This window comes from Tenrec ecaudatus, chromosome 3, assembly GCF_050624435.1.
Source record: "Tenrec ecaudatus isolate mTenEca1 chromosome 3, mTenEca1.hap1, whole genome shotgun sequence".
Lineage (NCBI taxonomy): Eukaryota > Metazoa > Chordata > Mammalia > Afrosoricida > Tenrecidae > Tenrec > Tenrec ecaudatus.
The window spans coordinates 76,647,767-76,675,140 of NC_134532.1; the positions used below are offsets into that span (position 1 = coordinate 76,647,767).

General features: G+C 47.3%; 1 protein-coding gene across 1 annotated transcript in view; it reads left to right on the plus strand.

The window, feature by feature from the left end:
- SETD7 (SET domain containing 7, histone lysine methyltransferase) overlaps window positions 1-26,961 on the plus strand; it is a 46,274-nt gene extending 19,313 nt beyond the window's left edge. The window contains exons 4-8 of the mRNA XM_075543768.1: window positions 1,707-1,896; window positions 7,475-7,556; window positions 10,340-10,457; window positions 17,740-17,897; window positions 23,159-26,961. Of these exons, the coding sequence (XP_075399883.1) occupies window positions 1,707-1,896; window positions 7,475-7,556; window positions 10,340-10,457; window positions 17,740-17,897; window positions 23,159-23,339 (729 nt within the window). The 3' untranslated portion in view covers window positions 23,340-26,961. The remainder of the gene's footprint in view (window positions 1-1,706; window positions 1,897-7,474; window positions 7,557-10,339; window positions 10,458-17,739; window positions 17,898-23,158) is intronic.
- Window positions 26,962-27,374: the final 413 nt, after the last annotated feature.

Sequence of the window (27,374 nt, forward strand, 5' to 3'; positions counted from 1 at the left end):
AAGCCTGAAGGCAAGTTTACCGCCTCCGTTTGGGCTGGCTGGTAAAGAAAGATCTCAGAGAAGACAGAGAACAATGAAGATATCCCTAACCCGCTGTCTTTCCATGACAAGTGCTTCCAATTACTTCTCTTCTATGTGCAGTGCTTTGATGTGCTTTTAATTGATCATCTTGTTTTCTCCCCTCCAAAGAGCAATTAACTGACTGTGAAAGCACGCATGGAGGACTAGGGGCTTTGTTCCTGCTGTCTTTGGTAAAGCAGCGTTTTTGGAATCACAAAGGCACCCTACAGCCCTGACTTAGAGCAGAAACCTTGGAGCTGAGAAAACAACCAGCATTAGAAGACCTCATGGTACTACTGTCCTCCTAGTGGATCCATAAAGGTCTTGGATTTCCAAAGCTATGCTCTGAGGGTGTTTGGGGTGGAGATAGATAGATAGATAGATAGATAGATAGATAGATAGATAGATAGATAGATAGAGTCATTGGCTTGCTTGCTAGGATAGAATTTTGGTAGCCCAGTCAACTCGACAGATCGTTACCAACTATCCTCCTAGATACAGAATGATTTGGTAAGCTGAGTGACCCTTATGGAATGAGAGAAACAGAAAACAAAGCTGGCTCCTGAGAGAAAGAGGATCAAGAAGGACAGGAAGGGAGAGTGATGACAAAAAGTGTGAGGGAGATAGTTATTGATTTAGAAGGGCAGACAACTCTATCTTTGCAAATAGACATAAAAATTCACGCGGGGGTGGGAGGGTTGAAGAGCTGATTCCAAGAGCCCAAGCAGAAAGCAAATGTTGTGAGAATGATGAGGGCAACGAATGTACAAGTGTGCTTTACACAATCGACGTATATATGGATTGTGATAAGAGGTGTAAGAACCCCCAATAAAATGATTTTTTTAAAATCACTCTGATGTATGTCAGGAGTAAAAGACTTTCTTAACTGACCAAATTAAAAACCAAAACAACATATGCTATTGAATCGATTCCGACTTGTAGGGATCCTATGAGCCGGGGTAGGACTGTCCCTGCGGTTTCTAAGACTGCCAGCGCCGAACAGGGTAGAAAACCCCACATTTGTCCCTCAGATCAGGGAAAGAGATGTAGTGACTAACTCAGCTCCTATCCACAGAGCCCCCGGGGTCCCTCTGCCTTGACCCTACCGACATTCATCACTTTACAGTGGAGGAGAGAGACTGGGTAAAAGGGGGCAAGGCTGCCTTGCTGAGATCTGCATTACCCTGGGTACTGGCCGCATGTGACATTTGGTTACACATCCTTTCAATGCCTGTGACTAACAGAACATGTGTTAGGTGAGTTGTTATTATTTCTTCAATAATAAACCAAGATGGAATATATCTAAGGATATATTGCCCAGGATTTATAGTCTACATTGTCCAGGACAACTAACATGACCAAACCAGTAACAGGTCCGCCCAATCCCTTCCTCTGGGAATCAGGCTTCCATGCTCCTTGTACATACCCCTACCTTCACCTAGACGTGTGTCTGTACCAGGGATGGTGAGAAGATGCGCATCACGTTTTTCTTACTCACGTGAAAAGTGCAGAGTTCTTAAACTGTGATTGTCCGTGTTCATGCTGCTAAGAATGGAAATATAAAAGAGAAAAAGTCTGCCTTCGAGTTACATTGATAAACACTCCGTGTGATATTTTCTGGGCCCTTCTGTGGTTTCTCCTCTCAGGATGGTGGTAGCCTGGTAGGAGAAGTCAATGAGGATGGGGAGATGACGGGAGAGAAGATCGCCTACGTGTACCCGGATGAGAGGACCGCCCTTTACGGAAGATTCATTGATGGAGAGATGATAGAAGGAAAGCTGGCCACCCTTACGTCCACTGAGGAAGGGAGGCCTCACTTTGAAGTGGTGCCTGGCAGTAAGTAGAATGTGTTCCAGATGTGTCGCTTTCATTCCAAAGCCTCTCCTGAACCCAGTGCTCCACAGCCGCAGATGTAGGCCAGCTGACCGGCTGTCCTGCCACGGGCCTAGGCTGTTCGGTTCAGCCAGCTTGGACAGGAGGGCTCTGGTGATGGTGGAGTCTGCTCTTGTTGTCTAAGATCTGGTCCCAGTCTGAAGGAATAGTAGCCCGAAATTGTCATGGTGGCAGTGCAGAGTAGAGAAATGAGCGCAGTCACTTGATCTACTTCAGATGATTATACCTGAACAGCTCACATGCGTTTGAGTGATCGTGAAGAGCTATTATGAAGTAGAACTTCCAAGTTGGCCCAAATTATGAAGCTGACTCAGTCCAAGTTCTGATTAAGCCAGAACAAAACACATTGCTATCAAATTGATTCCGACTCCAAGGTGGCCCTGTCAGGGGCTCCGGAGATGATGGATCTTTTACAGGAGCAAACAGCCTTACGTGTCTCTCAGGGTGGCAACTGGTGGGTTTGAACTACTGACCTTGAGGTTAGTAGCTCAACTTCCAATGCACTGTGCTATCTGAGCTCCACACTCTGACTGGAAAAGACAAGCATACGAGACATCGCCTGCTTTCTGGACGACATCGCCTGCTTTCTGGAGGGTCCAGCATCTTGCATGGAGTACATATTTAATATGTGCGTGAACCAGATAGCATCCATACCAGGAGGGGGCAGGGGGGAAATCTCAGTTCCATTTAGAAATGCAATATGCTATGCACAAACACACAAGCAAATTCTGAGGATAGAAATATTTATTGTCGAAAATCTGGCAAATACAGAAAAATACAGAGAGACATCAGTATGCTGCATTTTTGAAGTGCCTAGTGTAAGAAAGCTCTGTGTGTGTGTGTGTGTGTGTGTGTGTGTTTTATACATTGAATTGTATGCCCCCAGAGTATGCGTTGGAACACTAACTTCCATACCTGTGCATCAGCGAGCTGATGGTTCAGCTGCTAGCCCAAGGTCAGTGGCTGAGCCCACCAGCTGCTCCTAAAGAGGCAGGAGCAGTCGACCTCCATAACGATTTACAACCTGGGAACCCCCAGGGCCGCTGCGAGGCATCAACCGCAATAGTTTGGATTGGGGCTTTTATCATGGGAATGTAAAAAGGTTACCATGGAAAGAAACTGTAAGGGAAGGGAATCTGGACACCTATCTTTGTACCTTTTCTATACATGGGGAATTATTCCAAAGTTTTTACCTTTTGTTGTTGTTGTTTAAGTGCAACAGTAACTTTGGAACTTCACATTCTAGTATCTGGGCTCCTCATGTGTATTCTGAAAGAGAGCAGTGTTACAATGTTTCAAATTGAGACCCTGCAGGGGACAGCCATAAGGGAGGATGTATGCAGCTGGTGATCCGCATTTTAAAATGTCAGAAGTGGCAACATTTTGATTGCAAAGAACCGTGAATAATGAATTTGCGCTCCAGTGCTAACTTTTACTAGATCATAGTCTTTGATAAGCTATTTCTCTTGTCAGCACTGGTCTCTTCACCTATACCAAAGACTAAAACCAAACTCACTGCCATCGAGTCGATGGTGACTCATAGTGGCCCTATAGGACAGGGTAGAACTGCCCTGTGAGTTTCCAAGACTATAACTCTTTTCGGGAGTAGAAAACCTCGTTTTTCTCCCTTGAAGCAACTGGTGGCTTTCAACTGTTGACCTTGCAGTTAGTAGCCCAACTGGTAACCACTATGCCCCTAGCGTTCCTGTCTTCCTTACCCATAAGGGGGCCATATTCGCAGTTCTGCTCCGTCCTGCAGGGTCTGGTAAGTGAGTTATAATTGACTCCACAGCACAGAACAACCACCGGTCACAAAAGTTCCTGCTGTGATTACACTGCTGTCCTGTAACAGACTTTGTGAAGTGAGAGTATTAATTCTACAACACAAGGGATGATTGGTGTTCTTAGAACTCCTGGTTACAAATAATAGACATCGCTTCTAAGTCATTCAAGGCAACAGAAAAATGAGGAAGAGAATTCATTGATAGGATTCTGGTAAGCCTCAAGTAGTTTCAGAGAAAAACAAAGCAGTTGTCATTGACTCAACTTTGACTCCTGGCAACTCCACGCCTCTGAGAGTAGCACTGTGCTCCGTAGGCTTTCATTGGCTGACTTTGGAGAGACAGACCACCAGGCCTTTCTTCAGAGGTACCTGTGGGAAGAATCAACCTCCAGATTCAATTAGCAGCCGAAGGTATTAACTTCACACCAGCCAGGGACCTCTTTTTTGAATTCTCACACTCCTAGCCATTGAGCTCATTCTGACTCATAGCAACTTAATGGGCTTCCCGTGGGTTTCCAAGCCTATAACTAGCTATGGAAGTGGAAGGCCTCATCTTGGTCCCTCCAAGCGGCCGGTGGTTTTAACTGCTGAACTTACCTATCATACCACCAGGGCTCTTTTTATTTTTTTGCTTATGTTTATCAGTTCCACTGACATACAATTCACATATCATACATTTCAATAGTTCAATCACATTCCTAAGACTTGTGCCTCCACCATCACCATAATCAATTCCAGGGTATTTCTTCTCCCCCCAGCCCACCACCACACACACAATCAGAGCAGAGACTGGAGCAAACATACATGAACCCAAGAGGGAGATCAAGTCCAAGGTGTCGGATTTTGACCCACCCACAACTGCAGTCATCCGCCCTCCCAATGAACTGTCAGATACCACGGCCATTCCCACCTCTGGTCCACAGTCAGAGGGGCTTCCCCAGGCATTTCAAGGAAATGTTGACCAGTTTGGGCCTCAAGCTAGTGAGGACCATGACTGCTGACCCGTGATGAAGAGGACTCAGAAGGGCCGTGCGCAGATCTGTAAGACACTGGCGCTACAAGCCACTCACTCTTCTAGTTTTAACTACTGAACTGGCCAATAGATTAGGTCTTACAGGCTGTGTATTAGTTTCTGAGATATAGCTGATTAATACGGCCCTGCTAGCCACAATCCCCTTTGTGATGCATCATTAACCTGAGCCTCTAGACCTGTGGTCATACCCCACTTTGGAGGGCCTTCTCTGTTACAAGATTAAGGTGGGGCAATACTCTAAGGCTTCATTTTAGTGTAGAAGGTGGGAACTTTGGTTCCTTAGGGGTACAGTCTGCTGGAAGACACCTCTACAAAGCCATCTCAGAAACACAGAGAAGTCCCAGGAGCATTGTAAAAAGAGCCACCAGGGAAACAAGTTTGAGACCGCTGTGTGAAGTGGCAGGGGCCAATACCAGCGACACTAGAGGCTCCAGCAGAGGGACCATGGGACCGAGTGAAGGAGCCAGGCTGAGACCAGAGGCTGAGGCAGAGCCACAAGCTAGCTTCCTGGCCATCAAACTCATATTTCCAGTTCCTAGGGTTGCCAGAAGAAACCATGACAAGTTAAGTGGCTTAAAGCAAGAGGCATGTGTTCTCTCACCCTTCTGGAGGCCAGAAGTCCAAAATCGGGGTGTTGGCAAGGCCATGCTCCCTTGGAAGATCTTGGCAAGAATCCTTCCCATCTTTTCTACTCCTGGCCATCTCTGGTTCCTTGGCGTCTAGCTCTCTCATCAGTCTAGTCTCTGCCTCCATCTTTACATGTGTGTATCTCTTTGTGTCTTCGCCTCACCTGACAAGAACACTGGTCATATAGGACTAGGACTAAGTCCCATCCAACAAAGAAGTCCTGGTGGTGCTGTTGGGTAAACGTTGGACTGCTAACCCCAAGGTCGCCAGTTCAAACCCACCAGCTGCCCTATGGGAGAAAGAGGAGGCTTTCTGCCCTTGTAAAGATCAAACAACTTCAGAAACTATAAGAATCAGTTTAACAGCCATGGTTTTTGTTTGCGGAGGGGGGGAGGCTCTAATACAGTATGGGCGCATCTTAACTCGATCACATCTACAAAGTGCCTATTTCCAACTAAGGTCACATGCACAGGTACCTGGTTAAAGATTTGGATGTATCCTTTTGGAGGACAAAGGGCCCTGGTGCATGGGGGAGTGAAGCATGGGGCGCTAATCCAAGTCAGCGGTTCAAACCCACCTGCCGATGGGGCTGTCTGCTCCCATCAGGCTCTGCAGCCTTGGGAACCCATCCGTGTGTTGTGCTATGCTGAACTGGTTTGCTAGCAGACGGCATTCTTTGCCCTTTTCCTGCAGAAGAACTTCCCAGGTGTCTGTAGCACCTGACGGGATTTGACCCCAGGGAAACTGTGGTGTGAAGGGTCGCTTTTATCTAGCCTTTCTAGCCCTGGTCTTGTAATGCCAACCAAATGATGGGGTGGGGTATGCAAATAGGGGGCATGGCGTGGAAGCCTGATGAGGAAATCGGTCAGTTTTGCCATCCTGCTGGGCTTCACCTGAGCCATCCTAGAGGCACAAAGGGGAGGCCTCAGGGTCACTGAGAAGGAAGCACCAGGCGGGAGCATGTTGTTGGGCTCTGGGAAGCTCCAGTCCGAGGAGACAGGGAGAGAGCTGTAACCCTGGAGATGATGAGAGCCGGTGAGAAGCAGCCTCAGAGAGCAGTGGTGCCCCAGACCAGTGGGCACCGTGCGGTGCTTCTTATTCTCCGAGTGAGAGAGCCGAGCACCTCTGGGCAGCAGGCTCGCTGGCAGAGTGGAGAGCCTCTGGAAACCTACTGGCCGAACCACGGAGCTCTGTAACACTTGCCCAAGAAAGACAGAGGCCAAGGGCTATGGGAGTGAGAGGCCAAGGGCCAGAGAGAGGCACAGCCAGGAAGAAGCTATCCTGGCCAAACAACTGTATCTGCAGTCTCTTTTGATCCTGACTTTTAACCTGATAATCCCATACTTGTGAGTATTGTTTGAGAGTTGTGTGTGGCATTGCAACAAACTGTCAAATAGAGAGAAGTAGAGAGCATTCTGGGAGAGACATGGGTACCCGGATTGGTGATCAGGTTGGTGGCTAGAAGCATGTCTGACCTCCATTTTAAGGGATCAGTTTTGCATTGTTGATCTTGATTCTCCTGTCCTTGTGCAATTAGGGTAGATCCCACCCCACACCATTTTTGCAGAGGTGCTGGTGGGAGATGGAGAGAGGGAAGGGGTCAAAGAGAAGCCCTGGCTGCATTAAGCGGGGTCTCTGGGCTCCACCCCCCACCAGGAGGGGCCAGTGTGGCTTCCACTAACCCTGGGTCACCCCCAGTGACACTCAACCCACAGTGAGCGAGTCTATTCCAATTCACTGGCCCTATAGACAACGGAGACCTCTCCACAGGGTTTCCAAGGTTGTAAGCCTCTCGATTATGAATTTTAATTATGCCGACATCATTTAGACCACTCGAATAAAGAAGTTGGAGAACACATTGGGATTTTAAGAGCTAGGGTTGATGGCTAATCATTAAGACCCGAAAATAAAACATAAGGGCAAATCCAAAAGCTAGACCTTTCCCTTGAAGAAGTTCACTCCAGTTGGTCTACCGTGAGTAGCATTCTTTGTTACTTGCCCGCCCCGTCGAGTGCAGCACTGTTTGTGATATTCGTTGCTAACTCTGCCCGGACTGAAATTCTTGTTTCTTTCTGTAGGTTCACTGTACCATTTTGATAAGTCGACTTCCTCTTGCATCTCCACCAATGCTCTTCTTCCGGATGCGTATGAATCAGAGAGGTATCTTTGTTCCTGTGGCTTCGATTGATCTGAGGTTAATGGGCCCCAGTGGTGGGAAGAGGGTGGTTTCTGTGCCTTCTGCTCAGACCAGAGTCGTGGTCAGACCCAGCTCTGCATTAAAATATGATTTTCCTTTGGGGATTCTCCAAATCAGTACTCAAATTTTCTCAGGAAGCATGTGTTTCGTATCTCCTGAGGAAACGTGTTTTGCCCGTATTCTGCAGTGGGTTTTAGTCTCAAAGGATCCATCCCTATGGGAGAGGTTCTCCACCATTAGCACACAGCAGCTCACAGGCCCAGCCTGGAAGGAGACCTCAGAAGAAAGAGCAGCTAGGCCAACTCACCCCATAAGTGTGCCCTTTCTTGAGGCTCCCCAAAACTCATCAGTGGGTTCTGACTCCTAGCAACCCTACATACAGGACAGAGGAGAACTGCTGCTTGCAGCTTGCTGAGAGAGACTTCACATCGTTGCATGGCACACGCCTCGCTGTTCCAGCCGCGGCACTGACCAAAACACTTACTGACTTTAAGTGGCCTAGTAATATAGGGAAGGAAACATTTGCCGCCCCTCCGCCTTCACACAGACAGACCAATAGCATCAACTCCACCCTTCATGGTGTTTGGCCGGCACTTGTACCTTTGCCCAGATTTTCCCGACAGCCGTCACGGACACTCTGTGTCCTCTGGAGCAGAGAGCCTCCTGTCACCAAGATCATTCCTGTGCCCACCCAGGGGGATGAATGAAGCATAAAGGCCTTCCCGTTTCCGGTCCCATGAGCTCATCTTCAGAGGGGCAAACCCTGCCCTGTTCCGTTCTAATCTACGCTGATGTGCTTAGGTACCATCAGGTGATTCCAACACATAGAGACCCTGCGTCAACAGAGCCAAACACCAAGTGAGGTGGATAGCTAAACTCTAGTCCTGGATTCGTGTGTGCATTTCCTTTGTGCTTTACCCAGGATTCGGAGTCAGCAGTCTTCTCTTTGTCAGTGTGACGCTGACCTCTCGCTGAGCCTTCTGTCCCCATCTGCGAGCAGGCCTCTTCCCCAGGCGGTGGTGTTAGACACAGAGAAGGGCCTCTTTGTGGAGGGAAGCTCTGGCTCCTTTACAAAAGGATGAGCTTGGTCTCATTATCCGCAAACACAACAGCACCACAGCCACAGGAAGGAGCCTTTGTGGCATTGTGCGGCTGCTGTGTCACAGTACCTTCTAAACCAACAGCGCCTCCTGAAAGCAAACATTCTGTTTGACACTCAGGTTCCCGTAGGTTGGCTGAGGCTCAGCCACTTTGGCTCAGCTGGGCCAGGCTGGATTCCAGGGTTCAGGTTGGGCTCAGGTCTGTTCCACATGTCTTCATTCCAAGATCCAGGCTCAAGGAACAATCGCCCTGGGGAGAAGAACAGAGACCCTGGGGGAGGCTGGCAAGAGCTCGCTTTGCCTCTTCACACCTCTGACTAGTTACTAGGTTCTGGGATGCTTTCCCTGAGTTCTGGCTTCTCAACTCCAAAAAATCCACACGGCAAAAGCCAGATCGTAAGTGAACGTAAGCTTTTATGAGGGAAAGCTAAGTTTGGATAGTACATTCTCACGGACAAGAACTGGCCAGCTCAAGACATGTAAGCCAAGGAGATTGTCACAAAATCACGACGGACTACAGATCTGTCCGTTAAAGTCACAGCTGAGACGACAGAAGCAGGAACGGGACCATGAATGGGATGCAGATTAGAGAGGTTTCCAAGATTCGTTCAGGACTCTCTAACCTCCTTGGCTAGAGAATAATCCATGACCACATGGCCTGATCACTGACTCTAGTGCGTGCTCACTCCCCACCCCACCACCACCACCACCACCACCTTGCTCACTGCTTTCCAGTTGATTCCAACTCATAGTGATGCTCCTGGCCAGGGAAGAACTGCCCCTGCTGGTTTGCTGCAACTGTAAATCTTTATAGGAATAGAAAGCCTCATCTTTCTCCTGCAGAGTGGCTGGTGGTTTTGAACAGCTTACCTTGCTGTAAGCAGCCCAACACGTATCCAAGTCTTAAGTCTCTCCCACCAGGGCTCCCACAGTGTCCATCACGCCCAGGCAAGTTCCAGAGGACCCCTCCCTGGGCTGGCTGGGGGAGTCTCTGCAAACGCCTCTGCTGAAGGGCAAAGTTTTACTTCGCTTTTCAGTGGTCAGAAAGGCTTCAGGGAGGCAGAATCAATGTGGAAATTGAAATAGATGTAGAGGCTCCCACTGTCAATCATAGCCCTCGGCAAGCCTAGCGCTCAGATCTTAAGCTGGAAGGCAAGATGAAAGCAACAGAAATTACCGATGACCAGTCTCAGGTGCATCTCCAGAACCGCAATAACTATTGATGGAGTATAGGCTCTTGTGTTAAACCCAGCCCCACAGTCATGTCTAGGGGGAAATCATCACAGAATTATAATAGTGGGGAGAAAGCCAAGTTTTATTCAGCAGATGAGTCAAAGAGAAACGAGAGATGGGAAACAAATTGGCAGACTATTGAGGCTCGGTCTAACGGAATTCTAATATTCGTCTTATTAGCAGGTAAATTTTAAACACTGCTGCTAAAAAGACACGACTCTCCTCTTCCCAGTGCCAACATATTTTTTCCTGCCAATGTTGCCAGCACTCTTCTTCCTCTCTTCCTTCTTAGTAATTAGGAACTGGCATGTTTTTAATTCAATAACCATCATATTTTGAAAAGTGATTTAGAGAATAGCATATCAAATCTTTAAAGTCATTATTGTGTTTTGATTTTTCCCCCTCCCGTTTAGGGTTTATGTTGCTGCATCTCTCATTTCCCGTGCTGGAGAAGGGCTGTTTTCAAAGGTAGCTGTGGGGCCTAATACTGTTATGTCATTTTATAATGGAGTCCGAATTACACACCAAGAGGTGAGTGGCATACAAGTGGTAAACTGACTAGATTGGTTAAAGGCCTTTTTGTCAAATACTCTTAGGAACCCTGATGGTGTAGTGGTTACACATTGGGCTGCTAAGCACAAGGTCAGCAGTTCAAAACCACCAGCCATTCCTCAGGAGAAAGACAAGGTTTTCTAATTCAGTAAAGAGTTACTGACTCAGACAATCCAGATAATCCAATGGATAAAAAAGAGAAGTGGAAAAAAGAAGAGGGAGAAATGATAAGGATAATTTATTCAGGAGGGAATGGTGTTCAGTTAGAATAGGACATTAACATTGGGAAGCTAAGGGACTAGATGATTGGAGGGAATAAATAATCGGAACAATTAGGATTTGAAATACGAAGGGATCCATTTTGGCAATGTGAGACAAGGGCGAATTCAGACACTAAAGTTAGAGATGAAGAGGTGTGCTCCCTGAACAGAGAGCGGGGCACACACACACACACAGGGAAAGACCAACGAGGAGACCAACACAGAACTACAACCGCACAGACATTAACTTAGGAAGAGGCTACTCCGAAGCTATTTTTAAAATTCTCTTCATCTGGTTTTGTTTTCCCAAATGTCAGTCATTCATTAGTATTATATCGTGTGGTTATATAGGTACAACCATTCTTGGTTGGGGGATAAGACTTTTTAGAAACCACTGCCATCAGGTTGATTCTAGCTCCTAGAACTTCACCTTTGGGTTTCCAAGGCTGCATGGAGGCCTGAAATAGGAAGCTTCATCATTCGCCCATGGATTGATAGTGTTGTTCAAAATATGCTGTGTTCTAACTGATTTTGTCTTTGTTTTGTTCTATCGATTATTGAGAAAGGAGTAAGGAGAAATCTGACCATAAATATGGGATTTTCTGTTGTTCTTTGGTGGACTGTCAATTTCCATGGAATGCATATTGAAATGTTGTTATTATTGGCATAACCAAGGAGGGTTGTTTTGTTCTCTTGAAGAATTGACCCCTTTATAATAATGGAATACCTTAGTTGTGTGTTTCATAAAATCTGTCTCATATTATGTCATATTGTTTTATATTAATAGACTGTTTTCTTTCCATTTCAATGCACAAGATCTACCTCTTTCCACTATTTTAATTTTAACCTATTTGTGCCATTATTAAAAGTAGGGCAATGGTACCCTCTCCTATAGGGTTACTATGAGTCAGCAGTGAGTTTGGTTTGTGGGATTTTTGGTTTTGGTTTTGTTTGTTTGGGGAGTTTTTTTTTTGTTTGTTTTATTTTGTTTTTGACACTCAACTTTCTCATGAGTCCTTTATTCAGTGTCCATAAGAGATATAAAAGGACAAATTTACTGGCTTTTATGAAAAATTATTATTTAAGTTATTTTTTCCTCCTTATTTTGAGCCTTAAGGAGATTCTTTTTTTTTTTTTTTACATACTTTTATTAGGGGCTCTTACATCTCATCACAATCCATACATTTCTCCAATGTGTCAAGCACATTTGCACATAGGCCGCCATCATCATTTTCAAAGCATACTCTTCCCACTTGAGCCCCTGATATCAGCTCCCCATTTCTTCCACATTCCGCCCCCACCCTCCCTCCCTCAGGAACCCTTGATAAGTTATAGATTTTTTTTTATCTTACATCGTCCTCCATCACCCCTCATCCGCTTTTCCGTTATTCATCCCCCTGGGAGGGAGTTCCAGGTTGATCCTTGTGATTGATTCCCCCTTTCTCCCCCACCCTCCCATAATCCTCCTGGTATCTCTATTCTCCTTGTTGGCCCTGAGGGGTTTATCTATCCTGGATTCCCTGTGTTGTGGGCTCTTATCTTTAGCAGTGTTCATGCTATAGTCTAATTCGATTTGTAAGATAGAATTGAGGTTATGATAATGGGGTGAAAGAAGCACCAAAGAACTAAAGGAAAGGTGTGTGTTTCATCGGTGCTATACTGCACCCTAACTGGCTCATCTCTTCCTTGTGACCCCTCAGTGGGAGGATGTCCAATTGTTTACAGGTGGGCATTGGGTCTCCACTCCATTCCCCCACCACCATTCACCTTGGGTATGGTTTTATTCTGGGTCTTAGATGCCTGATATCTGATCCCATCGACATCTCATGATCACACAGGCTGGTGTGCTTGCTCCATGTGGGCTTTGTTGCTTCTGAGCTACATGGCTGCATGTCTATCTTCAAGCCCCTAAGGCCCCAGATGCTATACCTTTTGGTAGCCGGGCACCATCAACTTTCTTCATCACATTTGCTCATGTATCCATTTTGTCTTCAGCGATTGTGTCGGGAAGATGGGCATCACAGAATGCCAGATGTTTAGAACAATGTGTTCCTGTGTTGAGGGAGTACTTGAGTTGAGGCCCAATGTCCACCTGCAACCTTAATTCTTAACATATAGATATGAGTACATAGTTCTATTCCCCTCTATGTGTGTGTGTGTGTGTACATGTCTATATTTAGACCTCTATAAATGTCCTTTGCCTCCTGGTTCTTTCCTCTATTTCCTTTTTATGTCCCTCTTGTCTCCACCATCATGTTAGGCCTTCATGTGGGTTTAGTAATTCCTCACTGCTACATTGCCCTTGACTAAGTCCCACTAGGCAGCCTACAACCTTCCTTCCATTGGTTTTAGTTCACTTGTTCCCTTGTCCCTGGGTTGGTCCCTCCCCCCCCCTTTCCTTTCTCCCACCCCACCCCCTTATCCCATATCCCCTTGGAACCTTTGGTCCCGTTCTTTTCAACTCCCAATTATTTATCCCGCCTGTCTTATCTAGACAGGCATGCAGATATGTTAATAAGTGCAAAAACCAGGCAAAGCCAAATAAAATAACAAAGGAAGTCAAAACCAACAAAACAAAAACAGCAGAAAGCAAGAACAAAATAACAATAACAAAAAGAAAGTCACTGACAAAAATGGAGATGCCTATAAATAGTTCAAGGTCTGTTTGTTGGCCTTTAGGAGTGTTTTCCAGTTGAGTCCGATAGTATACCACGCTCTGTCTCCCAAGTCTATTTTTGGTATTCCCCAGAGGGTTCATGAGTCTGCTGCATGCCATCAGTGCCTCGCCCCAGCATGATGGGGCCAGACTGTGCACTATTCCCACACTGTCTCCAGTACTCTCCCCCGCAGCATCATGGATCAGTGAGGGACACCATGTCCTGTGGTGGGGCCAGCCCTATGGTCCTCCCCGTGCATTGTCTGCTCTGAGCAGAAATATCATCCTTAGGGCTTGGTGGGCCAGGATGTCCTCTCCTCCCTCTCCATCCCTTTGTGTTTCTCCCGTATGCTCTTAATCCGACACGACCCTCTCCCCAAGCTGTAACCCCAGTGCTGTCCTCTGAAGTGCATTCTTCTGAGGGGGAGGGAAGGTGTCCACATAGTCGGGATTGAGGCCAGCCCTACAGAGCTCTCTATTGGTTCCCTGGTACATGCCGGTAAGTTGTATTCAAGTCTTGGTGCACCGGGTTGAAGCCTGGTCTCTCTCTCCTTCTTCTGTAGAGATATAAACAATACCCTCCCCTTGGGTGGATTAGTGCCCTGCTCCCCCCACTACCCATGTCCTACCCCCCCTCTTTCTTTCAGGGGGATTCTTTTAAAGTTCGTCAACTATTTTGTAGAGAGTTGGATAGTGCTGTCAATGAGACAGTCATTGCAGGCTGGTACCCAATCTCTGAAAACTCTGTCAATGATTAATGTTTGATTTGGGGCAGGATGCTTTGTAGGAAGGCCCCCTACTTCTGTTTGTGCAAAATTCATTTCCCTAATAAAGGGACAAGATGGGGACATTCACCTTTATTGTGGACTGGGTGGTAAGGATCAGCAGAATCCAATTCCCACCTGGAAACGCATTCATCTCACTCTTCCATATCTCCATCATCCTCTTCGCCAGCCACTCACATGATACTCTCTCTGCCCCTAACCACCCCGACTCAGGTCAGACCTTGCAAGTTAGAAGAACCCTGTTCTTCCTGTCAACCACCCGTTCTTCCTGTCAACCACCCATGCAGTCTTTCTCCGTCCCCAGCCACTCAGAGCAGTGACAAGAACAGCCATCCCAGCTGCCACAGGGGTACAGCAGCCTCTGCTGGCAGACCGGCCCCTGTCAGTTTGTTCATTCTCTGGAACAGCTCACAGAATTCACTGAGACGATCACCGAGTTTACCGTGATCGGTTTAGTATAGCCCCAAAGAATTAAAAACCAAATTTGATGTATGTATATGTATGGGTTGTGATAAGAGTTGTATGAGCCCCTAATAAATGTACCCAAAAAAAGATGATGGAAATGTTATGAGCTGTAAGAGCCCCCAATAAAATGATTTTTTAAAAACATCAAAACAAAACCAAAGACATGCATCCGGCAAGGTTTGCTCCTGGTCCTGGCATGCAGTTTCTGTGGTGCCCGGGGCCATGTTCTCCTCTGGCACGCAGGGATGGTCTCACTAACACATGGAGTCTGTTGAATTTCCATGTTCAAGGCTTTTGCTGGTTTCACTGCATAGTCATGATCGGGGCCTCATTGCATAATCATGCCTGCTGCAATCACTGACTAAGCATGCCTGACTGTGCTCCTCTCCTGTCTATTGCCAGGTGGGGGTCTCTGGAGGCCCTACTCCTTCTCGGCTCAGTACACATTCTCGGGTGCTGTCCAGAGGTTGTAAGTCATAAAGGCACCTCAATTGCCTAAGAATTTTAAGGGCTCTTTTTTAAGAAACTAAAGACCAAAAGCCCAATGCTAATCTTTGCATCACAATCACACAATAGCTGACCTTCTGTCACAAGAGGTCCATTTAGAAATAAATTAGATATGAAAAGCTTCCCTAACCCTGAGACTAGAAGAACCGGATGGTACCCCACAACCACCACCTACTGCTCCGACAAGCATCCCATTAGAAGGTGCTGGGTAGAGGGAGAGGAACCTCTAGAGGAAATTTTGAACTCTAAAAATATAGGCTACATTTGCTTAGGGGGCACCGAGCTTGCGTTAATGATGGTGGTTTGTAAAAGGATGTCAATAATGGGTGTACAACATAAAGAGTCTAATGAAAGGCCCTGAATTATACAAGTAGAAGTTGTGGAATGGGAGAATGTTTTGTTGTGTATAATTTTTGCCACAATGAAAAAAAAAATAATTACAGGAATCACAATGAGTACAAAGAAAAAGAAAAATGTTCTAAAATGGATTGTGGTAATGATTGTACAACTCTTCTTGATATGATTGAACCATTGAATGTATGATCTGTGGAGGAAGTGCCAATAAAACTGTTTTTAAAAATACAGACTTATACAGTAAACAATAACCCTTGCGGTACACACTCCTTACAACAACGAGGGATTTGAGATGATAGGGCAGCATTTGTCCCTGGACAAAATGCAAGAGGCATGAAGTCTTAGGAAAAAAGGGGGAATCCAAATGGGAAACACAGGGGGAAATGAGATTCAGTTGTAGGGATTGCAGACAATGACAGGAGGGTGAACTGTTGCACAGAAAGCTGATCTCTGTAAGCCTTCACCCAAGCCTTCACCCAAGTCACAGTGAAAAGTTGCTGTGTTCTTTTTAATTGGCAACAAAAAAGAGTTGAATCACTTCTTGTCTGTAAAGTACAATCTGTTCCATCTTTTGAGATATCCTGTGGATTGTTGTGCGTATGTGTGTCTGCTTTCATGTCACGATGAATTTCTGTAAGTGTCTGCTTTAGGGCAAAGGGTTGACACTGAGCACAGAGAGTGATTTTCATCGTGGGTTGCACTTCTGTTCAATATGTGGGACTTCAATTGGCTGCTAACATCCCTCTTCTATGTTTTCCCTTTTTCACATATTTCTATGAAGTGATTAAAACAAAAACCCACCAAACTCACTGCCATGGTGTCGATGCTAACTCATAGTGAACCTCTAGGACAGAAGGAGAAAACCTCATCTTCCCCCTAAGAGCTGGCTAGTGGTTTCAAACTGCTGGCTTTGGGGTTAGCAGCCAGCACATAACCCCTGTGCCCCGAGGGCTCCCAAAGAGTTTGCACTGACAGGAGCTTGCAGGTCACTCAAGCTGAGCTGGGGTCTGGCAGATGGTGTCCCCAGGTGATGGGCCTGGACCTCAACATAGGAAAGTCCAAAGAAGTCCCCACGTGACAGGCACCTTCAGGATATTGTTTGACTTATTCATTCCATGAACAATCTATAGAAGAGGAAGCCAAAGCTGAAGCCCAGAGAGGTTAACCAACATTGTCAAGGCCACAAAGCTAGTAAGGTGCAGAATTCAAGTAGGATTTCAAATAGCCGAATCTGGCCTTGTGCTGAAACCTGCCCTGCTGGACTGTGGGCATGAATGAGACACTGCCCTTGCCTTAAGGAAATTTAGCGTCTGTAGAAGAGACGTTGAGGGTGAAGGTGGGGGCAAAAGCAGAACTAATGGCAAAATTGAGGAGGGGCGGGAAATTCCATTGCCATTGAGTCCATTCTGATTCCTAGTGACCTATAGGACAGAGTAGAGCTGCCCCTGTAGGTTTCGGATGCTGTAAATCTTTATGGGAGCAGCCAGCTCCATCTTGCTTCTTCAGAGCAGGTGATGAGTAAGAACTGCCTACTTTTCAATTAAGAGGCCCAGTGTTTAACCCACCACATTACCAGGGCTTCTTCAATGTAGGGTAGATGAGACCAGATGCCATATATCAAAGTCATATGATAGATCCGGATTATAGAGAGAGATCTGGAAAGTAGAAGAGCCCCTGGGTTTCTGAGGCTGGCAATCTCTCCAGGAGCAGAAAGCCTCATCTTTTTCCCTTGGAGCAGCCGATGGGCTTGAATGGCTTATTTTTGGGGTTTTCAGTCCAACACTAACCCACTATGCCTCCAAGACTCCTTATATATATTAAGGTCAGTGGGGAAAAAAATCAATATGCGTAGATATGGGCTGCTAATCGCAAGGTCAGCAGTTTGAAACCACCAGCTGCTCAGTGGGAGAAAGTACTGGGGGGAGGGAAGGTTTCTACTCCTGTGAAGAGTTGCAGACTAGGAAACTCACAGGGACAGTTCAACCCTGCCCTAGAGGGTCCTTATGAGTCAGCCTCAACTCAATGGCAGTAAGTGGGGTTGTTTTTTGTTTTGTTTTTGGATATAAGCTGAACTGCTTGGTGCTGCCCAAGGATGCTGTTGGTCTCCGTGTACAGAGGGATGCTCCGGATATTTTTCACATCCTTTCCCGTCAGTCCATGAAGGATAACTGAGTTAATATCCTCAACATCCTTGAGCTCTTGTGTGGTGATGCTCGATGTCTTATTCTCTGCAGGTTGACAGCAGGGACTGGGCCCTTAATGGAAACACCCTCTCCCTCGATGAAGAGACGGTCATTGACGTGCCTGAGCCCTACAATCACGTGTCCAAGTACTGTGCCTCCTTGGGGCACAAGGCAAACCACTCCTTTACTCCCAACTGCATCTACGACATGTAAGTACGGCACCGAACCTCCCGGCTGAGTCTCCGCGTCTGGCCCTGGCCCCGGAAGGGGGAGCCTGGTATATGAACGTGGAATGTGACGCTCTCCTCCAAGGCTGCTCCTCCAGATTAACCAGGGCATGGGCTTTAGGGGGGCGACCTAAGCACTCGGGTGCTCACCTCCATCCGCTCTGGCCGTGGGGAGCTAGGAATCGGGAAAGTGTACGGGAGAGTTGGAAACGCTGTGGAAGTGCCGTATACCGCTGCTTTTCTCGTCCTGTTTCCTCATTCTGGAAGACGAAAGACTGTTCTTCCAAAAGCTCGACATGATTCTGCCTCATGGAGAGGGGGAGGGAAGCCTTGTATGATGTGAGAGGAGGAGAAAATTACAATCCTGAGCCTAGACTGTGAGGTGTTGGTATGGGACAGGGACCGGTAACGGAAAGTAAGACCCCAAGCCCAACCCACTGCCGTGGGGTCAGTTCCCACTCGTAAGGAGCCCATTGGGCGCAGCTGCAGGCTCTGTGCACAGGCTGCCGTATTGGTCTCACCTGGAGAAGCTGGTAGATTTGAACCTTTCGGTTCACTGCAAAGCACTTCACCACTAGGCCACCAGGGCTCCTTATAAAATCAAAGGCTCCCCACTATTTGGCAATGGAAGGAAATAAAATTCTGGTATGTGCTGCCTGGTGAAGCTTGAAAAAGATTGTGTCTCATACCGTTTATCTGAAAGGTACAGAAAAGAGCTTAGCGGCTGCCCGGGGCTGCGGGGCCAGAGGACTAAGGAGTACATGCTATTGAGTAGGGACGTTTCTTTTGTGAATAATGAAAACATTCTAAAACGATAGTGGTGATAGTTGTACAACTTTTTAAAAATCATTTTATTGGGGGCTCTTACAGTTCTTATCACAATCCATCCATCCATCTATCCATCGTGTCAAGCACATTTGTACATTTGTTGCCATTATCATTTTCAAAACATGTTCTTTCTACTTGGACCCTTGGTATCAGCTTATTTTTCCCCTCCCTCCTGCACCCTTCCTCCCTAATAAGTCGTTGATAATTTTTTTTTCATGTCCTACACCAACTGCTATGTCCTTTCACCCATTTTTCTGTTGTCCATACCCAAGGAGGGTGTTATATGTTGATCCTTGTGATCGATTCCCCCTTTCTCCCCGCACCTACCCCTTACCCTCCTAGTATCCCTACTCTCAATATTGGTCCTGAGGGGTTTATCTGTCCTGGATTCCCTATGTTTCCAACTCTTATCTGTATCAGTGTACATGCTCTGGTCTAGCTGGATTTGTAAGGTAGAATTGGGGTCATGATAGCGGGTGGGAGGAAGCATTAAAGAACTAAAGAAAAGTGTATTTTGTCGGTGCTATACTCATCCTGACTTGTGACTCTTCTGTAAAGGGATGTCCTATTTTCTACAGATTGTCTTTGGATCTCCACTCAGTCCTCCCCCTCATGCACATTCATATGATTTTTTGTTCTGGGTCTTAGATGCCTGATACCTGACCCCATCGACACCTCGTGATCACACAGGCTGGTGTGCTTCTTCCATGTGGGCTTTGTTGCTTCTCAGCTAGATTTTCGCTTGTTTATCTTCAAGCCTTTAAGACCCCAGGTGATATATCTTTTGATAGCTGGGCACTGTCAGCTTTTTTCACCACATTTTCCTATGCACCCACTTTGTCTTCAGTGATCATGTCGGGAAGCTAATCATCAGAGAATGCCAGGTTATTAGAACAAATAATTCTTGTATTGAGATAGTACAATTGTATTGAGGGAGTACAATGTTCATCTGCTGCCTTAATACTTACCATATAAATATATGTACATAGATCTATTTCCCTATCATTATATATATATATATATATACATATATACATATGTACATGCCTGTACTTAGATCTCTATAAATGTCCTTTGCCTCCTAGTTCTTTCCTCTATTTCCTTTTACTTTCCTTTTATCCCACCATCATGTTTGGCCTTCATTCAGGTTTCAGTAATTCTTGGCTACATTGCTCTTGATCAAGCCTCCCCAGGCATTCGATGCCCTCCTCGCCATCGATTTTAGATCACTTGTTGTTCCTTGTTCCTGGGTTTGTTGGCAGCCCCCTTCCTTTACCTGACCTCCCCTTCTTCCGTGCCTCCCCAGAATGCTGGTCCCATTGTTTTCTCCTCCGGATTGTTTATCCCATCTATCTTATCTGGATAAACCTGCAGAGGCAATAATAAGCACAAAAACAAGACAAAGCAAAAAAAACAAAAGACAGCAAAGAAAAGCCTGTAAATAGTTCCATGTTTGTTTATTGACTTTAATGAGTGTTTTTTTAGTCGAGTCTGATGGGGTGCCACCTCTTGGCCCCAAAGTCTATTTTTGGTATTCTTCGGGGACTCCGTTGCTTTGCTCCCCTTGCTGATCTGTTGCATCCCCTTAGTGTTTTGCCCCAGTGTGGTGTGGTCAAAGCAGGCACAATTCCCACACTGTGTCTCCAGTGTTGTCTCCCGTACCACTGTGGGTCAGTGAGGGAAGTTGTGTCTGTGTCTTGTGGTGGGGCCGGCCCTATACTCCACTCTGTGCATTGGCTGCTCTGAGCAGGAATATCCTTGGGGCTTGGTGGGCCAGGATGTGCTCCACACTCTCCTCCTCTCTTCATTTGCTCCTGTGTGCTCTGATCAGACATGTCCCTCTCCCTGAGCTGTAGCTTCAGTGCTGACCTCTGAAGGGCTGCATCACTCAGTGAACTTAGTAGAAACCACTGAATTGTCTATTTTAACATGGTGAATTCAATGACGTGTCAACTATACCTCAGTCCAGCTAGTATTTTAAAATCTCAGAGAACCCTACTACCTTCTCAAGATTTGAGCTGCCCCTTCCAACTGTCCTAAGCCCTGGTGGCATGGCAGGTTATGCGTTGGTCTGATAATCACAAGGTCAGCGGTTTGAAACTACCAGCCACTCCTCTGGAGAAAGATGAGGCTTTCTACTCCCATAAAGTTCTGTCTGCCCTATAGGGCCATTGTGAGTCAGAATTGATGCCATAGCAGTGAATTTTTGTTTTTCCAACTGTTCGTTGAAGCTGGGCTGGAAAATTTCCCTGAATGGAGAACTGACTGTTATCCATGGAGGAATTTAGACCAACTGAAAGAGACATTTGAAAATTAGCCTTTGAACTCTGGCTAAAAAATCCCCTCTACTGAGCCCAAACTCTGCGCCCCAGCACATTCAGTTCTGGGCCCTAATGATCTCCGTTCCTATGCACGATGTCCACATCTTTTCCTGGAAATACGTTAGCCGTTTCCACATGCTCTCTGAATGCTCTCTCCCCAAAGCCAGGCCTCTCTGGTTTCTTCGACTATCCCATGAAGCATACAATTGGGAGTCTCTGTGTCATCTTGGCTGCTCTCCAATTAATTGCCCAGGGGGATGCCACTTCTTCCGGGGGTCACTGAGCTGCGGGCAAGCTTTGATGCTCCATTAGAACTTGGAGGCCCGCAGGCCCCTCGTTTTGTAGCCCATGTGAGAAGAGAGCCTGTATATTATGTCTGTCGACAAATTCCCAGGACTCGGAGACTCCTCAGTAACGTTCCTCTGTGCGTGCTCGAGATGGTTTAGAAACTGCTCCGGCAGCGACTTGCCCTTCTTGGCAGTTGATCAACAAGCACTGAAGCGCCAGCTGCTGTTTGAATGTGGGTGGCAATGGCAAAGGACCTGTGTCCTGTGGAATGAAAGTGACCCTGTTAGTCACGCCAAGGCTCTCAGGGCCCCTGCGAATGAGGCCATGGCGGCAGCATGCCGATCTGCACACAGCCTCGCAGCCCGTTCAGGCGGCAACGGCTACCGATAATAAACGCGACACAGCTCTGTGCTTTCGTGCCTTTTCTTCCTCACCGAAAGGACAAGGGCGCAGAATCCCAGAGCAGGTACAGCTGTGGGATGAGCGGCTGTGCCCTCTGAAGCTTTCCTCTGTGACCCAGTGTGACCAAATCTCAGTGACTGGGGGCTGTTTGAATAACAGCCAGATGCAAAAGCCAACACCAATTTGTGACCCTCCTTTGTTTCTAGAATCCTTGATCCTGCTGTGCGCATGTGCACAGAAGCAAAGGCACAGCTCCTTCCATTCTTTTCCTAAGGTCTGGCCGAAAGGGCCAAAGGGGCAGCAGGGCCCGGATGCCTTTCTATTCCTGGCTCGAAGTGTAGGGAGCATGTTGGTAAGGGGTCCAACCACTGGGAGCCGAGGAGTGATTTGACTACTTGTAATACAATTTCCATTTACGAAGCACTTACTTCCTGAGGGTTATTCCAGAGTAGACTGCCTCTCCATAATCCAGTCGAGCAGCTGCTATGGCTGCTTCCCAACACACAGGTGGAAATCCAGGCCCGGGGTCCCAGTGACTCAGTGTCCTTACCCATCATGCCTTACCTCCACCTTGAAGGATTAGCTCCCGATCTGAATGCCTTGAGTTCCCGCCTGACAGTCTGTCCATTAGCGCAAACTCCACTCACTGCCGGTGAGTCGATTCTGGCTCACAGTGACCGTGAAGAACAGAGTAGAACTGCCCTGGGGGTTTCCCAAGCTGTGTATCTTTATGGGAGCAGAAAGCCTCGTCATTCTCCCACAGAGCCACTGGTGAGTTTGAAATGCCAACCTTGTGGTTAGCAGTCCAATGCATTACCCACTACACCAGAACAGAGAGGGTCGAAGAGACGCTTCAGGGACAGAAAATCAAGACATGGTGTGTGTGTGTGTGTGTGTGTGTGTGTGTGTGTGTGTGTGTGTGTGTGTATGAGAGAGAGAGAGAGAGCGAGAGAGAGAGAGAGAGAGAGAGAGAGAGAGAGAGAGCGCATGTGAACCAGAGAGCCACTTTAGGAGTGATATGTTTTTAATGAAATCGTATTGTTCAGACACAACTCACTGCCAGCTGAAAGGCAGGTAGCTTCAGCCCACCCCAGCTCACCTTAGAAGAAAGGCCTGGTGTTCTGCTCCCATAGTACCTGCCACTGAAAGTCTGAGGGTGCCCAGTTTTACACTGACATGCATGGGGCTGCTCCGTGTGCATCCCAGCTGGCACCAATACCTGGTTCTCTGGCTTACCACATTCCCCCTTGCTGTTGACCCTGGCCCATGAGCGGAGTCCCTAGTGGTCGTGTCCAGCAGGGGGCAGGTGAAGGGATTCTCATGTCCGCATCCTCTGTTGACCAGCCTTTGCTTGGCGCCCCTGATCTTGGCCTGGGGAATGACTGTGTGAACCTTGCCCTTTAGGTTTGTCCACCCCCGTTTTGGACCCATCAAGTGCATCCGCACACTTCACGCTGTGGAGGCCGACGAGGAGCTCACCGTTGCCTATGGCTACGACCACAGCCCCCCGGGGAAGAGTGGGCCCGAAGCCCCCGATTGGTACCAGGTGGAGCTGAAGGCCTTCCAAGACACCAAGCAGAAGTGAGAGGCGGCCGGCGCTTGGGTTCAGAGACCCGGAGGAGAAACTTGGATCTATGCACTACGTTTATCCGACAACGGGACAACCAGGGACTGCTCATGCTGTGACATCACATCCTCTCACCCCGCGTTTAGCAACGACTTTCTTGCATACTAACTAGGTTTGACTGTATGACTCATAGCAGATTTAAAATTAGCTAGCCTCGCAACAACGTCCTACTGAGAGGTAGTGTCAAGCATTTGACATAAGACAGCATGATGTTCTTTCGTGGTTCAAGTCTAAATCTGTGCTGCACTCAGAGATGCCAAATGACTAGACTGAAAAAAAAAGGGAAATGGGGCTTTTCAGTCGTTTTTAGACAGTGGTTTTCCATGATCTCCCCCCACCCCCATGGCCAATGCAAAATGTTACTATACTTGCATATGCGCCATATGGAGAGGAGAGAATTACTACATTTTTATATTCTCTCAATGTAGTAACACTTGCCTTTTAACCTTTGATCTGTATCTTGCAGTAGAATGGCTTTGTTTTGGGTTTTCCCCCTAGTGAACCGAAGCCTGTTTCTTGACTTTTTTCACCCCTTGAGCCTATTCCGTTTCTTAGATCGCTTTTCTAAGAGAACCCTTCCCACCTGCATTTTGTGTCAGAGGCAGTGTGTGGGTCTCTCTGCCTCTTTTTAGGTCATTGTTTCCTTCTTATTGTCTTCATATTAAAAAAAATCTGGCCCCTAGGGCCTGTCTATTATTACAGAATTATTATTCTCGCATGTAAACAAAGATACCTTTGCTTTCAGATGTGAGAAGAAATGAGTTTACTTTTAAGTTATGAAAGCATTGTAACCTATTTTTTCAGAAAGAAGGGAGGGAAATGAATATTTCTGAGCAGTAGCTCCTTGGCAGTTCTTGCAGTCTCTTCAACAGTGCCCGCAGGTTGTCTCCTTGGGTCCACTTTAAACTTACGTCCACCCAGGGCCATCTGGCGTGGGCCACTGGGCATGGAACTCTAGTTAAGTCACAAAACTTGAATTCTCACGCAGAATTGACAAGTTGTTGTTTGGATTATTATTTTTAATCCTTGCTATTAAGGCAGGCATACTGATCACGAGCTATCAATCGAGCCCTAAGGAGGAAGCGCTTCTTTGTTGTCATTTCGAAGCCCTCACCAGCTTCTGCGCACTGTCAATTAAGAGTCACGCCTGTCACCACTTAAAGGCAACCACGTGGATAGCATTTCTGCCCTTGTTTGAACCCACCTGCTGCTCCTAGAGAGAAAGGCAGCCAGCTCCCCAGAGTGCATCCTTGGAACCCCTCCATCCCACCTTGAAGGCAATGGCCTGGTCCCCACGTGCCCCCGCAGAGGCATCTCTGGGCGCCTGGAGGAGGTAGCTGGGTAGGTGAGCAGAGCAGACCTGTCCATGGCGTTTTTTTCCAGGAGAGCGCCCTCCATCTAGACGGCATCAAGTGCTGGCCTCTAGCTGATGAGGAGGGTCCCAGGACTGGGCAAAGGTGGAGACATGGGCAGACGGGAGAAGGCTGTTTCTTGTCCAGGGTACCCCCCTCTCAGGAAGAAGTTACCCCAGTGTTCCTGATCCAGAGCTGTGGTGTCTTCTGGAGGCCCCTGAGTGTGGAACTCAGCCCTGCAAACAGGGAGCTTCCCCCGCTTGGCTGGGCTGCCCACACTCCCATCTTCTCGGCACCCACAGTGCAGAAGTGCACGGCTCGCCCACTTTGCCGCCAGGTCGCTGGCAGCAGTTACCAGAGGGCCATTGATCCCTGTTGATGAGTGTCAGCGAATGACTCAGACCTGGGAAGGGTTGTCAGGGCTTCCAGGAAGCTCTGCCGTGAAGGGTCTGGAGGGGATTTTCACTCAAAAGATGACCAACCGAACCCCAGGATAGGATCGCTTCTATTCTAAGGGACGGAGTCTTTCTGTAAAAGATGCCCCGTGGGCAGTTTCTGGACTTGCCATCTGCTGGGTGCTTTAACTCGTGTGTGCCCCCAAACTGAGTGAGTTCTCAGAAGAAGGAGGGCTGTCCTGAATCGCAGGCAGTAGACTGTGAGGTAGGGATGCTCTCAAAGACTCTGTTCCTGAGGGGGAGGGTGCAGCACAGCACAACCATTTGTGCAATGGAATGGCTAGTTTGTTTGTTTTTTTAATAGATATGTATAAAGTTGATTGAAGGGCTATAAATAATGATTAACCAGCTACTCGATTTTTTTGGACAATATTGGAAGGGAACCTTGGAGTCAGACAAATCAGAGGGGGGAAATACACCCATGTTGGGCCTCTCTCTTCCTCCTGTCTTCACACTTCCTGGTTTCTTCGGCTCTTCTTTCTCCTCCTGCATTTCTTTGCTTCCTGGCTTCTTGGGAACACACCCTGCCGATCTCGGCCACGCTCTTTCGAACTTTGGTCTGAATTCTCTGTTCACATGAGACTGCGTGTCTCTCTGGGAGTCATTTCCCTCTCCATTTTCTCCGCTTCTCTGAAGTCGGCTGTCTTCCTCCACCACCCAGCCCCATCCCACCCCACCTGTGACACACATTGGCAAGTGCAGGATTTTGTGGAAGGGTGGAATGGGAGGGGGCTTGATAGTGACAGAGTTCTTTATGTAGGTAGGAGGCCCTGTGTGGGGGCAAAGGGTTAATGCACCCAGCTGCTGCTCCGTGAAAGGTAGGGGGTTCAGGTCTACCTAGCGTCTCCTCCGAGTTAAGGCCTGGTGGTCAACTCCTGAGAACCCCTCCTGAGCATGCCCTACCCCTGCACTCAGGCAGAGTCGACCCCACAGCAGCCGGTGTAGGTTTGGGATTGGGGTAACGGAGGTCAAGTCCAGCCAGCAGGTCGTTCCATTAGGAAGTAAACAACGGCGGGGGTGGGGGGTGGGGGGGTAAGGCCAGCCCTTGTTTAAGCCAAAGTATGAGGGGGGTTTTCCGGAATGTGTTTTTCTACCGAATCTTTAAATCCACCATGGAAGCAGACATATCAGGACAGCGGCTCAGTCTGGCGGGGGTTTTGATGGTAGAGAAAGAAACTCAGAGGGTGGCACGCTGGCACATGGTGGGCCCTCTCCCCCAGCAGCCACAGTGTGCGTGCCCACCTCCCGCATGCGGACCCTCCCTCCGCGCCTTCCCGGCTGGAATACTGCCTTGTGTTTGCGTTAGGAATAGGGGCTCAGCACTAGGACTCCGCCCCCCAGGTGGACAGCTCAAACGGACTCACAAAAAGAACCGTAAGGTCTACAATTCTGACACAAAGTAATGACATGAAAAGCGAACGGATGGCAGAGGCTGAGGTTTTATAGGACCTTTAACCAGCTTCAACCATGGTCTAGCTGAGAAAAAAAAAATTAAAAGAGGGAACTGCGTTTTTTCTAGCTCTCTTGGAATCTCTCCGAGGCTGTCTCGAACCTGGGTCCTGGAGGGTCATCACGCTGCAAGGACAGTTGCTGTAGCCAACCACCGCAAAGGGGCAACCGGAAGGCCAGGTGTAAGCACTGGCCAGCTTTCATTGGCAGGGAAACAAAGGGCTGTCTTCTTGGGGAGGCGGTTGGTGGCAGGTTAGTCACTTCTATTGATTTCGCCTATGAAATCTACAATCCCTCATGGCAAAATACATTTTTAAAAAATCTTCCAAGAAGGTAGAGGTCTAATTCTGGTTTGCTTTGTTTTAAAATGTTTGCCTAAAGTTTCTGTCATAGAGTAGTGGTTTCGAATCCAAACATCTTTTAAAACAATGCGGTTTTTTGTTGTTGTTTTGGAAAAAAGCAAAACCGTGTTGCAAGAATGATAGTTGTAATGTTTTCTCTCCTTTTTTTTTTTTTTTTTGGTCACAGATCAAAGGTTCACAAAATGACCCCTACTCAAGGTACCATGATAGATTGTTCTTTGCTTTCTTTCTTTCTTTCTTTGAAATTTCCCTTTAGGAATTTGGAACTTCAATGTCTTCTTTTTCTTTTAACTTTAAAGATACTAAATTTTAATGGTTTTACTTTCCCAGATGTGTGCATACATATTCAAAGCAATGAAGCGATTTCAAGCCATA